This window comes from Ranitomeya imitator, chromosome 3 (genome assembly GCF_032444005.1).
Source record: "Ranitomeya imitator isolate aRanImi1 chromosome 3, aRanImi1.pri, whole genome shotgun sequence".
NCBI lineage: Eukaryota > Metazoa > Chordata > Amphibia > Anura > Dendrobatidae > Ranitomeya > Ranitomeya imitator.
The window spans coordinates 811,989,455-812,005,285 of record NC_091284.1 but is presented as its reverse complement, the minus strand read 5'-3'; the positions used below and the strand labels follow the sequence as shown (position 1 = coordinate 812,005,285).

At 44.8% G+C, this 15,831-nt stretch overlaps 1 protein-coding gene across 9 annotated transcripts in view; it reads right to left on the bottom strand.

The window, feature by feature from the left end:
* PICALM (phosphatidylinositol binding clathrin assembly protein) overlaps window positions 1-15,831 on the bottom strand; it is an 81,052-nt gene that overhangs the window by 41,606 nt on the left and 23,615 nt on the right. For all 9 annotated transcript variants that reach the window (XM_069759286.1, XM_069759289.1, XM_069759288.1 and 6 more), the window contains exons 3-4: window positions 7,161-7,236; window positions 6,578-6,680 (exon numbers count right to left, since the gene is read on the bottom strand). In XM_069759286.1, coding sequence (XP_069615387.1) covers window positions 6,578-6,680; window positions 7,161-7,236 — 179 coding nt within the window. The remainder of the gene's footprint in view (window positions 1-6,577; window positions 6,681-7,160; window positions 7,237-15,831) is intronic.

The window sequence follows — 15,831 nt, the reverse complement described above, 5'->3', positions numbered from 1 at the left end:
ATATTACAATCCAGCCATGGCCGATGCTGAAATATCATCGGCCATGGCTGGAAATACTAATGTGCCCCCACCCCACCCATCGCCCCCCGATCTGGCCGGTACACTGCTCCGGCTCCCCTCCGTCCAGTGCTCCGCTCCCCCCCCGTGCTCTTGTCCGCTCCCCCCGTGCTCCAATCACCCCCCCGTGCTCCAATCACCCCCCCTGCACTCCGATCCACACCCCCCGGTGCTCCGTTCCACCCCCCCCCGTGCTCCATTCCAGCCCCCCCGTGCTCCGTTCCAGCCCCCCCGTGCTCCGTTCCACCCCTCCCGCGCTCCGATTCCCCCCCCCCCCGTGCTCAGATCCCCCCCCCGTGCTCAGATCCCCCACCCCCCGTGCTCCGATCCCCCCCCCACCCCATCATACTTACCGATCCAGCCGGGGTCCCGTCCGTCTTCTCCCTGGGCGCCGCCATCTTCCAAAATGGCGGGCGCATGTGCAGTGCGCCCGCCGAATCTGCCGGCCGGCAGATTCGTTCCAAAGTGCATTTTGATCACTGAGATATAATCTATCTCAGTGATCAAAATAAAAAAAATAATAAATGACCCCCCCCCCCCCCCCCTTTGTCACCCCCATAGGTAGGGACAATAAAAAAATAAAGAAATTTTTTTTTTCCACTAATGTTAGAATAGGGTTAGGGTTAGGGTTAGGGCTAGGGTTAGGGCTAGGGTTAGGGCTAGGGTTAGGGCTAGGGTTAGGGCTAGGGTTAGGGCTAGGGTTAGGGCTAGGGCTAGGGTTAGGGCTAGGGTTAGGGCTAGGGTTAGGGCTAGGGCTAGGGTTAGGGGTAGGGCTAGGGTTAGGGGTAGGGCTAGGGTTTCGGTATGTGCACACGTATTCTGGTCCTCTGCGGATTTTTCCGCTGCGGATTTGATAAATCCGCAGTGCTAAACCGCTGCGGATTTATGGCGGATTTACCGCGTTTTTTTCTGCGCATTTCACTGCGGTTTTACAACTGCGATTTTCTATTGGAGCAGTTGTAAAACCGCTGCGGAATCCGCACAAAAGAAGTGACATGCTGCGGAATGTAAACCGCTGCGTTTCCGTGCAGTTTTTCCGCAGCATGTGTACAGCGATTTTTGTTTCCCGTAGGTTTACATTGAACTGTAAACTCATGGGAAACTGCTGCGGATCCGCAGCGTTTTCCGCAGCGTGTGCACATACCTTTAGAATTAGGCTATGTGCACACGGTGCGGATTTGGCTGCGGATTCGCAGCAGTGTTCCATCAGGTTTACAGTACCATGTAAACATATGAAAAACCAAATCCGCTGTGCCCATGGTGCGGAAAATACCGCGCGGAAACGCTGCGTTGTATTTTCCGCAGGATGTCAATTCTTTGTGCGGATTCCGCAGCGTTTTACACCTGTTCCTCAATAGGAATCCGCAGGTGAAATCCGCACAAAAAACACTGGAAATCCGCGGAAAATCCGCAGGTAAAACGCAGTGCCTTTTACCCGCGGATTTTTCAAAAATGGTGCGGAAATATCTCACACGAATCCGCAACGTGGGCACATAGCCTTAGGGTTGGAATTAGGGTTGTGGTTAGGGTTAGGGGTGTGTTGGGGTTAGGGTTGTGGTTAGGGGTGTGTTGCGGTTAGGGTTGTGATTAGGGTTATGGCTACAGTTGGGATTAGAGTTAGGGGTGTGTTGGGGTTAGTGTTGGAGGTAGAATTGAGGGGTTACCACTGTTTAGGCACATCAGGGGTCTCCAAACGCAACATGGCGCCACCATTGATTCCAGCCAATCTCGTATTCAAAAAGTCAAATGGTGCTCCCTCACTTCTGAGCCCCGACGTGTGCCCAAACAGTGGTTTACCCCCACATATGGGGTACCAGCATACTCAGGACAAACTGCGCAACAATTACTGGGGTCCAATTTCTCCTGTTACCCTTGTGAATCTAAAAAAATGCTTGCTAAAACATAATTTTTGAGGAAAGAAAAATGATTTTTTATTTTCACGGCTCTGCATTATAAACTTCTATGAAGCACTTGGGGGTTCAAAGTGCTCACCTCACATCTAGATAAGTTCCTTTGGGGGTCTAGTTTCCAAAATGGGGTCACTTGTGGGGGGTTTCTACTGTTAAGCCACATCAGGGGCTCTGCAAACGCAACGTGACGCCCACAGAGCATTACATCAAAGTCTGCATTTCAAAACGTCACTACTTCACTTCCGAGCCCCGGCATGTGCCCAAACAGTGGTTTACCCCCACATATGGGGTATCAGCGTACTCAGGAGAAACTGGACAACAACTTTTGGGGTCAAATTTCTCCTGTTACCCTTGGGAAAATAAAAAATTGCAGGCTAAAAGATCATTTTTGAGAAAATAATTTTTTTTTTTTATTTTCATGGCTCTGCGTTATAAACTTCTGTGACGCACTTGGGGGTTCAAAGTGCTCACCACACATCTAGATTAGTTCCTTTGGGGGTCTAGTTTCCAAAATGGTGTCATTTCTGGGGGATCTCCAATGTTTAGGCACACAGGGGCTCTCCAAACGTGACATGGTGTCCGCTAATGATTGGAGCTAATTTTCCATTTAAAAAGCCAAATGGCGTGCCATCCCTTCCGAGCCCTGCCGTGCGCCCAAACAGTGGTTTACCCCCTCATATGGGGTATCAGCATACTCAGGACAAACTGGACAACAATATTTGGGGTCCAATTTATCCTATTATCCTTGGCAAAATAGGAAATTCCAGGCTAAAAAATCATTTTTGAGGAAAGAAAAATTATTTTTTATTTTCATGGCTCTGCGTTATAAACTTCTGTGAAGCACCTGGGGGTTTAAAGTGCTCAATATGCATCTAGATAAGTTCCTTGGGGGGTCTAGTTTCCAAAATGGGGTCACTTGTGGGGGAGCTCCAATGTTTAGGCACACAGGGGCTCTCCAAACGCGACATGGTGTCCGCTAACAATTGGAGCTAATTTTCCATTCAAAAAGTCAAATGGCGCGCCTTCCCTTCCGAGCCCTGCCGAGTGCCCAAACAGTGGTTTACCCCCACATATGAGGTATCGGCGTACTCAGGAGAAATTGCCCAACACATTTTAGGATCCATTTTATCCTGTTGCCCATGTGAAAATGAAAAAATTGAGGCTAAAAGAATTTTTTTGTGAAAAAAAAAGTACTTTTTCATTTTTACGGATCAATTTGTGAAGCACCTGGGGGTTCAAAGTGCTCACTATGCATCTAGATAAGTTCCTTGGGATGTCTAGTTTCCAAAATGGGGTCACTTGTGGGGGAGCTCCAATTTTTAGGCACACGGGGGCTTTCCAAACGTGACATGGTGTCCGCTAAAGAGTGGAGCCAATTTTTGATTCAAAAAGTCAAATGGCGCGCCTTCCCTTCCGAGCCCTGCCGAGTGCCCAAACAGTGGTTTACCCCAACATATGAGGTATCGGCGTACTCGGGAGAAATTGCCCAACAAATTTTATGATCCATTTTATCCTACTGCCCATGTGAAAATGAAAAAATTGAGGCGAAAATAATTTTTTTGTGAAAAAAAAGTACTTTTTCATTTTTACAGATTTGTGAAGCACCTGAGGGTTTAAAGTGCTCACTAGGCATCTAAATAAGTTCCTTGGGGGGTCTAGTTTCCAAAATGGGGTCACTTGTGGGGGAGCGCCAATGTTTAGGCACACAGGAGCTATCCAAACGCGACATGGTGTCCGCTAACGATGGAAATAATTTTTCATTCAAAAAGTCAAATGGCGCTCCTTCCCTTCCGAGCCTTACCATGTGCCCAAACAGTGGTTTACCCCCACATGTGAGGTATTGGTGTACTCAGGAGAAATTGCCCAACACATTTTAGGATCCATTTTATCCTGTTGCCCATGTGAAAATGAAAAAATTGAGGCTAAAAGAATTTTTTTGTGAAAAAAAAGTACTTTTTCATTTTTACGGATCAATTTGTGAAGCACCTGGGGGTTCAAAGTGCTCACTATGCATCTAGATAAGTTCCTTGGGATGTCTAGTTTCCAAAATGGGGTCACTTGTGGGGGAGCTCCAATTTTTAGGCACACGGGGGCTTTCCAAACGTGACATGGTGTCCGCTAAAGAGTGGAGCCAATTTTTGATTCAAAAAGTCAAATGGCGCTCCTTCCCTTCCAAGCCCTGCCGTGCGCCCAAACAGTGGTTTACCCCCACATATGAGGTATCAGCGTACTCAGGACAAATTGGACAACAACTTTCGTGGTTCAGTTTCTCCTTTTACCATTGGGAAAATAAAAAAATTGTTGCTAAAAGATAATTTTTGTGACTAAAAAGTTAAATGTTCATTTTTTCCTTCCATGTTGCTTCTGCTGCTGTGAAGCACCTGAAGGGTTAATAAACTTCTTGAATGTGGTTTTGAGTACCTTGAGGGGTGCAGTTTTTAGAATGGTGTCACTTTTGGGTATTTTCAGCCATATAGACCCCTCAAACTGACTTCAAATGTGAGGTGGTCCCTAAAAAAAATGGTTTTGTAAATTTCGTTGTAAAAATGACAAATCGCTGGTCAAATTTTAACCCTTATAACTTCCTAACAAAAAAAAATTTTGTTTCCAAAATTGTGCTGATGTAAAGTAAACATGTGGGAAATGTTATTTATTAACTATTTTGTGTCACATATCTCTCTGGTTTAACAGAATAAAAATTCAAAATGTGAAAATTGCAAAATTTTCAAAATTTTCGCCAAATTTCCATTTTTATCACAAATAAACGCAGAATTTATTGACCTAAATTTACCACTAACATGAAGCCCAATATGTCACGAAAAAACAATCTCAGAACCGCTAGGATCCGTTGAAGCGTTCCTGAGTTATTACCTCATAAAGGGACACTGGTCAGAATTGCAAAAAACGGCAACGTCTTTAAGGTCAAAATAGGCTGGGTCATGAAGGGGTTAAAAAAAGTGTGAAACAACTGAAATTATGTCTTATATTCTAGGTTCTTCAAAGTAGCCACCTTTTGCTTTGATGACTGCTTTGCACACTCTTGGCATTCTCTTGATGAGCTTCAAGAAGAATGGTCTTCCAACAATCTTGAAGGAGTTCCCAGAGATGCTTAGCACTTGTTGGCCCTTTTGCCTTCACTCTACGGTCCAGCTCACCCCAAACCATCTCGATTGGGTTCAGGTCATCTGGCGTAGCACCCCATCACTCTCCTTCTTGGTCAAATAGCCCTTACACAGCCTGGAGTTGTGTTTGGGTTCATTGTCCTGCTGAAAAATAAATGAAGGTCCAACTAAATGCAAACCGGATGGAATAGCATGCCGCTGCAAGATGCTGTGGTAGCCATGCTGGTTCAGTATGCCTTCAATTTTCAATAAATCCCCAACTGTCACCAGCAAAGCCCCATACCATCACACCTCCTCCTCCATGTTTCACGGTGGGAACCAGGCATGTAGAGTCCATCCGTTCACCTTTTCTGCGTTGCACAAAGACACGGTGGTTGGAACCAAAGATCTCAAATTTGGACTCATCAGACCAAAGCACAGATTTCCACTGGTCTAATGTCCATTCCTTGTGTTCTTTAGCCCAAACAAGTCTCTTCTGCTTGTTGCCTGTCCTTAGCAGTGGTTTCCTAGCAGCTATTTTACCATGAAGGTCTGCTGCACAAAGTCTCCTCTTAACAGTTGTTGTAGAGATGTGTCTGCTGCTAGAACGCTGTGTGGCATTGACCTGGTCTCTAATCTGAGCTGCTGTTAACCTGCGATTTCTGAGGCTGGTGACTCGGATAAACTTATCCTCAGCAGCAGAGGTGACTCTTGGTCTTCCTTTCCTGGGGCAGTCCTCATGTGAGCCAGTTTCTTTGTAGCGCTTGATGGTTTTTGAAACTGCACTTGGGGACATTTTCAAAGTTTTCCCAATTTTTCGGACTGACTGACCTTCATTTCTTAAAGTAATGATGGCCACTCGTTTTTCTTTAATTAGCTGCTTTTTTCTTGCCATGATACAAATTCTAACAGTCTATTCAGTAGGACTATCAGCTGTGTATCCACCAGACTTCTGCACAACACAACTGATGGTGCCAACCCCATTTATAAGGCAAGAAATCCCACTTATTAAACCTGACAGGGCACACCTGTGAAGTGAAAAGCATTCCCGGTGACTACCTCTTGAAGCTCATAAAGAGAATGCCAAGAGCGTGCAGTCATCAAAGCAAAAGGTGGCTACTTTGAAGAACCTAGAATACAAGACATTTTCAGTTGTTTCACACTTTTTTGTTAAGTATATAATTCCACATGTGTTAATAGTTTTGATGCCTTCAGTGTGAATTTACAATTTTCATAGTCATGAAAATACAGAAAAATCTTTAAATGAGAAGGTGTGTCCAAACTTTAGGTCTGTACTGTAGATACATTATGTATATATATATATATATTTATTACACACACACATATCACCACACCTCCTGTGCACATATTCCCCCAGCGCGGCTTACACCCTACTCCTATATACCCCCGGTGCACATATATTCCCCTACCCCTATTTACCCTCTGCGCACATATATCCTCAGAGCACAGGTTACACCATGGACATAAACATTCCCCGGTATGGCTTACCCTCGTTTTACTTTGGTGAAGTCAAAAGCGACCTGTCTGTAGGACACAGCCTTCTCATTCAGGTAACGGCTGTAACGTCGTATAAACGTGGACATGTCATAACCTGGACACAATAAGATGGGAACAGCATTCACCTACACAGAATATCTACATGTGCACAAAACACATATCACAGCAAAGAGCGCAGCGTTCCCAGACAGCCCACCGTGCAGAGATCTACTGCAGGAACAATCACCAAATTTAAAAAAATATAACAACTGGGTGTTTAGGGGAGCCGAGGGAATAAAACAACAGCTAAAACGGGCACTATATTGCTGGGGTCCAGGCATCAAATCCCACCAAGTACAACATCGGCAAGGAGTCTCTATGTTCTCCTCGTGTTTCCTATGTGTTCTCCGGTTTCCTCCCACATTCCAAAGACATACGGATAGGGAATCTAGACTGTGAGCCCCATCGGGGACAGTGCCAGTAATGGTTGTAAAGCACTGGGGAATTAATGGCGCTATATATAATAAATAAAAAAAACTTTAGACCCGTATGTTTTGGCAAAAAAAAATACAGGCACACAGACATCTGAACTTACCTTGGAGTCCACTTTTGTCCAAAAAATTGCTTAGATTGAACAGCGTATTGCGTGATGCCAGATACTGGATGAAGCGCTAAAGGAGGAAAAAAGGGAAAACAAGATGAGGGGAAAATAAACGAGAGACACAAAAAGCAAGGGCCAAATGTTATCAGACTATGCTATGAACATATATACACTGCTCAAAAAAATAAATGGAACATTTAAAACAACAGAATCTAACTCAAAGTAAATCAAACTTCTGTGAAATCAAACTGTCCACTTAAGAAGCAACACTGTTTGACAATCAATTTCACATTCTGTTGTGCAAATGGAATAGACAACAGATGGAAATTGACAATTATCAAGACACCCTCAAAGGAGTGGTTCTGCAGGTGGGGACCACAGACCACATCTCAGTACCAATGCTTTCTGGCTGATGTTTTGGTCACTTTTGAGTGTTGGTTGTGCTTTCACACTCGTGGTAGCATGAGATGGAATATACAACCCACACAAGTGGCTCAGGTAGTGCAGCTCAACCAGGATGGCACATCAATGCGAGCTGTGGCAAGGTGGTTTGCTGTGTGTCAGCGTAGTGTCCAGGGGCTGGAGGCGCTACCAGGAGACAGGCCAGAACACCAGGAGACGTGGAGGGGGCCGTAGGAGGGCAACAACCCAGCAGCTGGACCGCTAAATGACCTCCTGCAGGCCACAAATGTGCATTTGTCTGCACCAACGGTTAGAAGCCGACTCCATCAGGATGGTCTGAGCTGGGGGTTGTGCTCACAGCCCAACACCGTGCAGGACGCTTGACATTTGCCACAGAAAACCATGATTGGCAAATTCACCACTGGCGCCCTGTGCTCTTCACAGATGAAAGCAGGTTCACACTGAGCACATGTGACAGACATGACTGAGTCTGGAGACGCTATGGAGAGCGATCTGCTGCCTGCAACATCCTTCAGCATGACTGGTTTGGAAGTGGGTCAGTAATGGTGTGGGGTGGAACTTCTTTGGAGGGCCGCACAGCCCTCTATGTGCTCGCCAGAGGTAGCCTGACTGCCATTAGGTACCGAGATGAGATCCTAAGACCCCTTTTGAGACCATATGCTGGTGCGGTTGGTCCTGGGTTCCTCCTAATGCAGGACAATGCCAGACCTCATGTGGCTGGAGTGTGTCAGCCGTTCCTGCAAGATGAAGGCATTGAAGCTATGGACTGGCCCTCCCGTTCCCCAGACCTCAATCCGACTGAACACATCTAGGACATCATGTCTCGCTCCATCCACCAACATCACGTTGCACTAGACTTTATTCCCGGTCTGGGAGGAGATCCCATGAGGAGACCATCTACTGCCTCATCAGGAGCATGCCAAGGTGTTGTAGGGAGATCATACAGGCACGTGGTGTCCACACACACTACTGAGCATCATTTCCTTGTCATGAGGCATTTCCACTGAAGTTGGATCAGCCTGTAATTCGATTTTCCACTTTGATTTTAAGCATCATTCCAAATCCAGAACTCCATGGGATATTCGTTTTGATTTACATTGATAATTGTTAGGTTTTATTGTTATGAACACATTCCACAATGCAATGAATAACAATTTGCAACTGGAATATTTCATTCAGAGATATGTAGGATGTGGTATTTTAGTTTTCCCTTTACTTTTTTGACCAGTGTACACTGAGTGCTGGCGGACCACTCTACACCGAGACCTCCTGCTTGTAAATGAAACCATTCTATTAATAGTCGAACACCTATGGAATTGCTAAAAAAAAAAGGCACAAATCTAGGAATGTGAAAATAAATGACCTTTAAATAATGACGTAAAAGAATAAAAATAAAGGGATCCAAACTTCACATAATATCCACAGGTTGGAAAAGTGCCCTGGCAACGAGCTACCCACAGGATGACTCTGCGACATTCTAGCTGCAAGCGTTTGGTCTTCCTGTAGTGCCTCCGCAGGAGACATGTGGTATTACATGGTTTTTATGGTTTGACCTTACAGATGTTTTCTCAGGCTGGTTTCACATTTGCGTTTAAAAACGCAGCGTTTTGAAACGCAAACGCATGTGGTGAAAAAACGTGTTTAAACGCGTTTAAACGCTGCGTTTTTTAGACACATGCGTTTTTGCATATGTTAAAACAAACGCGACGTGTTTACATGCGTTTTTTCCTGCGTTTGCGTTTTTGAAACGCATGATGAGAAGTGTGTGACAGCTGCCAATCATCAAAATCAACTAGAAAACCCACTATAAACAGAAATAGCTAGGGTTAGGATCCCTAGTAACCCTAGGGATCCTAACCCTAACCCTTAGGGTTAGGATCCCCTAGGGTTAGGGTGTGGCTTATCAGTGTGTATTCTTGTGATTTTCTATTAAAACGCATGCAAACGCATGTGCTTAAAAACGCATGCGTTTACATAGACAGCAATACGTTTTTTTGCGGCAAAAAAAACACATGCGTTTATTGCAGCAAAAAAAATGCCGCTAGAAATTACTACATGCTGCATTTCTGCAACAAAACGCATGCATACAAACGATGCATGCGTCGGCAAAACGCATGCAAAAAAATGCATGCGTTTTTAATGTTAAGTATAGGGGAAAAACGAATGCGTTTTTTTGTGCTAAAACGCAGCAGCAAATAACGCAAATGTGAAACCAGCCTCAGAACAGGTTACTTAACCCCTTCCTGATACAGTTAATTTCTATTCATTTTTGTTCCCCACCCACAGGCCTTAATTTTTTTTTTTTTTTTTTACTTTTCTCTCCACATAGGTGGGCTTGATTTTCGTACTTTTGAATTACACAGTTCACTTTACCACATAGTGTAATGGAAAATGGGTAAAACATCAAAGTGCTGTGAAATTGTGAAAAAAAAAAACATAGTATACAGTAGATTGAGTAGTAAAAGACTTGGCAATATGATTCTCCTCATTAGTTAGATTATAGCGATACAAAATTTGCACAACTGAGCTGATTTAAAAAAAATAAATAGTGTCACTATTTTCCAAGACTGTAATGTTTTGTTTGTGTGACGGATTTTTTTTTTTTTTTTTAGCGGGGCAAGGTGTCATTTCATTTGATATTTTAGTATAAATGTGACATTTCAGTCACTTGTTAGAACATTTATTTTTTGTGGTATTGCAGCAACAAAAACAAAATAATAAATGTGGGAGGTTTTTTTTTTTTTTTAATATGGCGTTTAGGTTAGTTTTTATATTTTGAAAGATCGGACTTCTCTGAACGCGGGGATATCCCATGTGTATTTTTTAGTTATCTTTAATTATGGGTGGTGGGGGGTTGAACATGTATTTAATACTTAAAAAAAAAAAACTGCACTGTATTTATTATTTCCCTTATGTGACCGTCTGACAGTAATACCGCACTATTGCTGAATATAGTAAAAATCAGTCTCCTTTGAAGCCTGGACATTTGCTGGGAGCTCGGTGATTTTAAGCACGGAGGTCTTCAATAGACCCCCTGCTATCAAGGCAACCAATCGGTGCCCTGTGATCACATCATGGGCGCCCCCTAAAGCCGCTATATCCAAGGCCACCTGCATCAGTATAAAAAAAAAAAAAAAAAAAAATGTCACAATCCACAACTAAAAACGAGAAAAATGACGAAGCAATCACAAGAATCTGCACTCCGGCACTGTAAGGAGCTGGAGAGGAGGGGTTCTGACATTTCCCAGCAATCAGTGCAGGACCAGTACACTAACTGGGAACGGGCTCATCTATCAGGTACACAGCAGCCTGACATGTAATACCGGCACCTCGGCCGCAGCAGGTTCTGTCACACTGACTGTTGTGCTCCGGTTGCCAATAGAACAAGTGATCAGACACGGCTGAAGGGCGAGGAACTGCCGAGAGCCATCACCCCACACACCCTAGGGGGCTACTGGTTGCCAAATGTGTCCAACAAGATGCAGAATCTGTACTGAATCCAGGTTTACCTCGACACTGAAAAATTCAGCAAACAGTATAGAAATTATATTGTAAGCGGGGGGCTTCCCAACCACTTCTTCTAGGGTCTGGTCCTACAAGTCAATGTCCGAACCATTATCTTAAGGCCTTAGTTGCATACATTTGTTGCAGGGAGCATTGCCTGTAAGGGTAGGTGCACACACTGAGTAAAGCATGTTTTTGGCGCTTTTTTGCCCTGTATCTTTGTCTGATTTGAGTGAAGTCAATGGTGAAAAACACAGGGCAAAAACACACAGACTTGACGTGCTGCAGATTATTTCCTGCAACAAATCTGCAAGTCAAAAATCCTCAACGTGAATGACACTTCACGTTTCTCATTCACTTTGCTGGCATCAGGTTTTGCCACAAATTTGCACTGAAAAGACGCTAAAAAACGCACCAAATCTGCAACGTGAGCACACAGTCTGAAGTGCGTGTGTGTGTGTGTGTGTGTGTGTGTGTGTGTGTGTGTGTGTGTGTGTGTGTGTGTGTGTGTGTGTCACTCGACAGAAAGAGGCTTAACAGAAGTCAGCCTTATTAAATTGCGAATTTCCAGCTTCATCTCTCCAATAAAAACCAACACTTCCAAGAATTGTGTTAGAAAAGGGCAGTACATAGAGGGAAAAAGAAAAAAAAAAAAAAGGAGGGGCTCAACAGATAAAGGAGGGGCTCAACGGATAAAGGAGGGGCTCAACGGATAAAGGAGGGGCTCAACGGATAAAGGAGGGGCTCAACGGATAAAGGAGGGGCTCAACGGATAAAGGAGGGGCTCAACGGATAAAGGAGGGGCTCAACGGATAAAGGAGGGGCTCAACGGATAAAGGAGGGGCTCAACGGATAAAGGAGGGGCTCAACGGATAAAGGAGGGGCTCAACGGATAAAGGAGGGGCTCAACGGATAAAGGAGGGGCTCAACGGATAAAGGAGGGGCTCAACGGATAAAGGAGGGGCTCAACGGATAAAGGAGGGGCTCAACGGATAAAGGAGGGGCTCAACGGATAAAGGAGGGGCTCAACGGATAAAGGAGGGGCTCAACGGATAAAGGAGGGGCTCAACGGATAAAGGAGGGGCTCAACGGATAAAGGAGGGGCTCAACGGATAAAGGAGGGGCTCAACGGATAAAGGAGGGGCTCAACGGATAAAGGAGGGGCTCAACGGATAAAGGAGGGGCTCAACGGATAAAGGAGGGGCTCAACGGATAAAGGAGGGGCTCAACGGATAAAGTGTGTTTCTTAAAAAAGTGGCTGGACCTTACTAAAGGAACCATGTAAATAAAAGCAATCAACTGTGGGGGTTTCTTCTACCTCCCAGAGCCTTCACCTCTCCCCAAATCATATTTTACCTCATTCCAAAATCAATAAAAGGATAGAGACAGCACTTGCTGAAACAGACTTTTTTTTTTTTTAATAATTTAACACCGCCAAGACCTTAAATCTTTAAAAATTAACAAAATTGATATTACTTTCCTCCTGTCGCTCCAGTATCATCTGTCCCCTGCCAGTCTTTGTACAAGAATTCCACAGGAAAATACTGAGCTTTTGGCGCTTCTGGTTGGGCAAATCCAGATTGATTACAAAATAGATCACTCGGAATGTAGAGGTCAACAGTTAGAGGTATAAACTCCATGGAATGCCGGTTCGGCGGCTTCATCAGGCATAGTCTTGGTATACGTCTACAGCACATGATGTCACCGTGAATACAAAGACCGGCAGCGGAGGGAAGGCGAGGTGCTGGATCAGCAGGGGCCAGGTCATCAGGTTTTTAAAGATAGCACATCTTTGAGTTAAAGCTTTTTTTGGTGGTAAATGTTAGTAATTACAAAGAGAACCCACGAGGGTCTTCTCACACAAGCAACTTTCTGGCCATTATGAGGACCGATTGACAATGCTTTTTTAAAGCCCTTTAACATGAACCACTGTAAACTACGAGAGTGAACAATCGCTTACACAGGTAGATTGCTTGCCTTCAAAGATGATTTTTAGGGCTAGCGGTGACTAGGGGGCTGTGGGGGGAGAAAACACTTACCTGCAAGCCGCCCGCACATTTAAGCTGGAATCTTTAATGCCTTCAATAGGCATCCTGTGTAAGGATCCCAGCCAATAATAGGACCCACCACAAACCAAGAGCTACCTGCAGACCAATGGATCCCTGGTTCTCCCTTTACCGGCACATCATGCCTGACACTATTTTGGACACCTGCCATCTTAATTTTCCTTCCCTTTTAAAAGCAAAAGCATAAAAGCTAGTATGTACAGAAAGAACAAAGCGAGCTGATCCGGGCACTGCCGCTCCCATCACCCGCAGGATACATTCCTTGTTACATCGGGAGCTGTCATTATTCTCTCTGGTAGGAATAGAAGGAGCGGAGCATTCACCGGCAGCAGCGAGGTGTGTCAGCACAAAGCCACACGAAGGCGCGGACCGTCAGGTGAGTAATGAGCGGAGTCCGGACCCGGAGCAGATGTGCACCGATCACATTTCACTCCACACCTACGGAAGGGACGGGCAGACCGCAAGTGCTCCGAGCACACATACAGAGGAAGAAAGCAGAGATTATATCCAGCAGAGCACCATTCATAGGGAGACACCTAGAAGGCCACAGACGCACACGAGCATAATCGTCGTAATTCTACTGTTATTGCCGAAGCCAAGCACTGTCAACATTACAGATGGGAAACCATTAGGCTATGTGCACACCTTGCAGAATTGCCGCGGAAATTTCCGCAGCAACTCCTCAACTCCTGCCGCGGGTATATCGCATGCGGAATTGGCATGCGTATTCCCGCTAAACACTAATCTGTAGCATCGCTTGGAGAACTGATTGACAGGTTGGTCACACTTGTCAAACAGTGCTTGAGAAGTGTGACCAACTTTTTACTATTGATGCTACCCATGCAGCATCAATAGTAAAAGATAGAGTGTTTAAAATAATAAAAAAGGAAAAAGAAAAAAAAAAAAGGTTATTCTCACCTTCCGGCGTCCCGATCTCCTCAGTTGTGCACGTGGCGGCTTCCGTTCCCATGGATGCAGTGTGCGAAGGACCTGCGGTGACATCACGTGACGTCATCGCAGGTCCTTCGCACACAGCATCCTGGGGAACTGAAGGCGCCGCGTGCACAGCTGAGAGGCGGGAAGACTCCGGGGGCCATCGGAGGGTGAGTATATCATGACTTTTTATTTTAATTCTCTTTTTTTAACAATTATATGGTGCCCAGTCCGTGGAGGAGAGTCTCCTCTTTTTCACCCTGGGTGCCATCCGCACATGATCCGCTTACTTCCCGCATGGTGGGCATAGCCGCATGCGGGTAGTAAGCAGATCAATGCATTCCTATGTGTGCGGAATCCCTGCGATTCCCCAAATTAATGAACATGCTGCATTTTTTTCCAGAATGCAATTCCACTCAGGAAAAAAACGCAGCATGTGTATACAAAATGCGGATTGCATTCTTTTAATTGGATGCTTAATGTGAACGTTTTTTTTCGCAGTTTTATCGCGTTTTTATAGCGAAAAAACCGGAACGTGTGCACACAGCCTTAACGTAAAAAATACTCAGAATAGGATAACACGTCAGGTCATACTTCATGTATTGCTAATGACAAGGTCAACTCATTACAAAGACTAAACACAGGATCCACCATTCACAATAGGTGATGTCACAGCTCACCACCTCCTCCTCCTGTACAATGACTGATAACACCTCTATATACAGTAGATAACACAAGATCCACCATTCACAATAGGTGATGTCACAGCTCACTTTCTACTCCATTACAATGACTGATAACCCCTCTATATACAGTAGAGAACACAGGATCCACCATTCACAATAGGGGATGTCACAGCTCACCACCTCCTCCTCCTGTACAATGACTGATATCTACTGTATATAGAGGGGTTATCAGTCATTGTACAGGAGGAGGAGGTGGTGAGCTGTGACATCCCCTATTGTGAATGGTGGATCCTGTGTTATCTACTGTATATAGAGGGGTTAACACAGGATCCACAATTCACAATAGGTGATGTCACAGCTCACCTCCTCCTCCTGTACAATGACTGATAACACCTCTATATACAGTAGATAACACAAGATCCACCATTCACAATAGGTGATGTCACAGCTCACCTCCTCCTCCTGTACAATGACTGATAACACCTCTATATACAGTAGAGAACACAGGATCCACCATTCACAATAGGGGATGTCACAGCTCACCTCCTCCTCCATAGTGACCCTGCCTACAAAACTTTTCCCAATGATAAAACAGGCAAGTTAGCAGATAGCTGTGCCCGAAATATAAGAAAAAAACTTAATGTAACGTAAAAATGTGTCCTTCAATACAAAGTAATTGGGCTAGTCCACATTAAATAGATTAAAAACAATAAACAATTAAAATGTTGATATTCTGTGTACAACACAAGACCCAACAAAATAGGGAGCGGAGCGGCATTTACACCACTTCCTCTCTGATTGACTCTAGACTAGTGAGCCACCAGCTGTCAATCAGCGGCTTACCGCAATATCCTCTCATAAGAAAGGCTAATGGAAAAAGCTACCGGTAAATGGTGCATGTTATATTTAGACCCTTCCCTGCTCCCCTGCTGTCAGCAGACAGTAATGCTGGGAGTGCACAGACCGGCTCATTCTCCGGACAGGTGCATCCCAGAATTCAGGACAAATCCTATAACTCATCTGTTCGTCTGTCTCTACAAACCAAGCAGATCA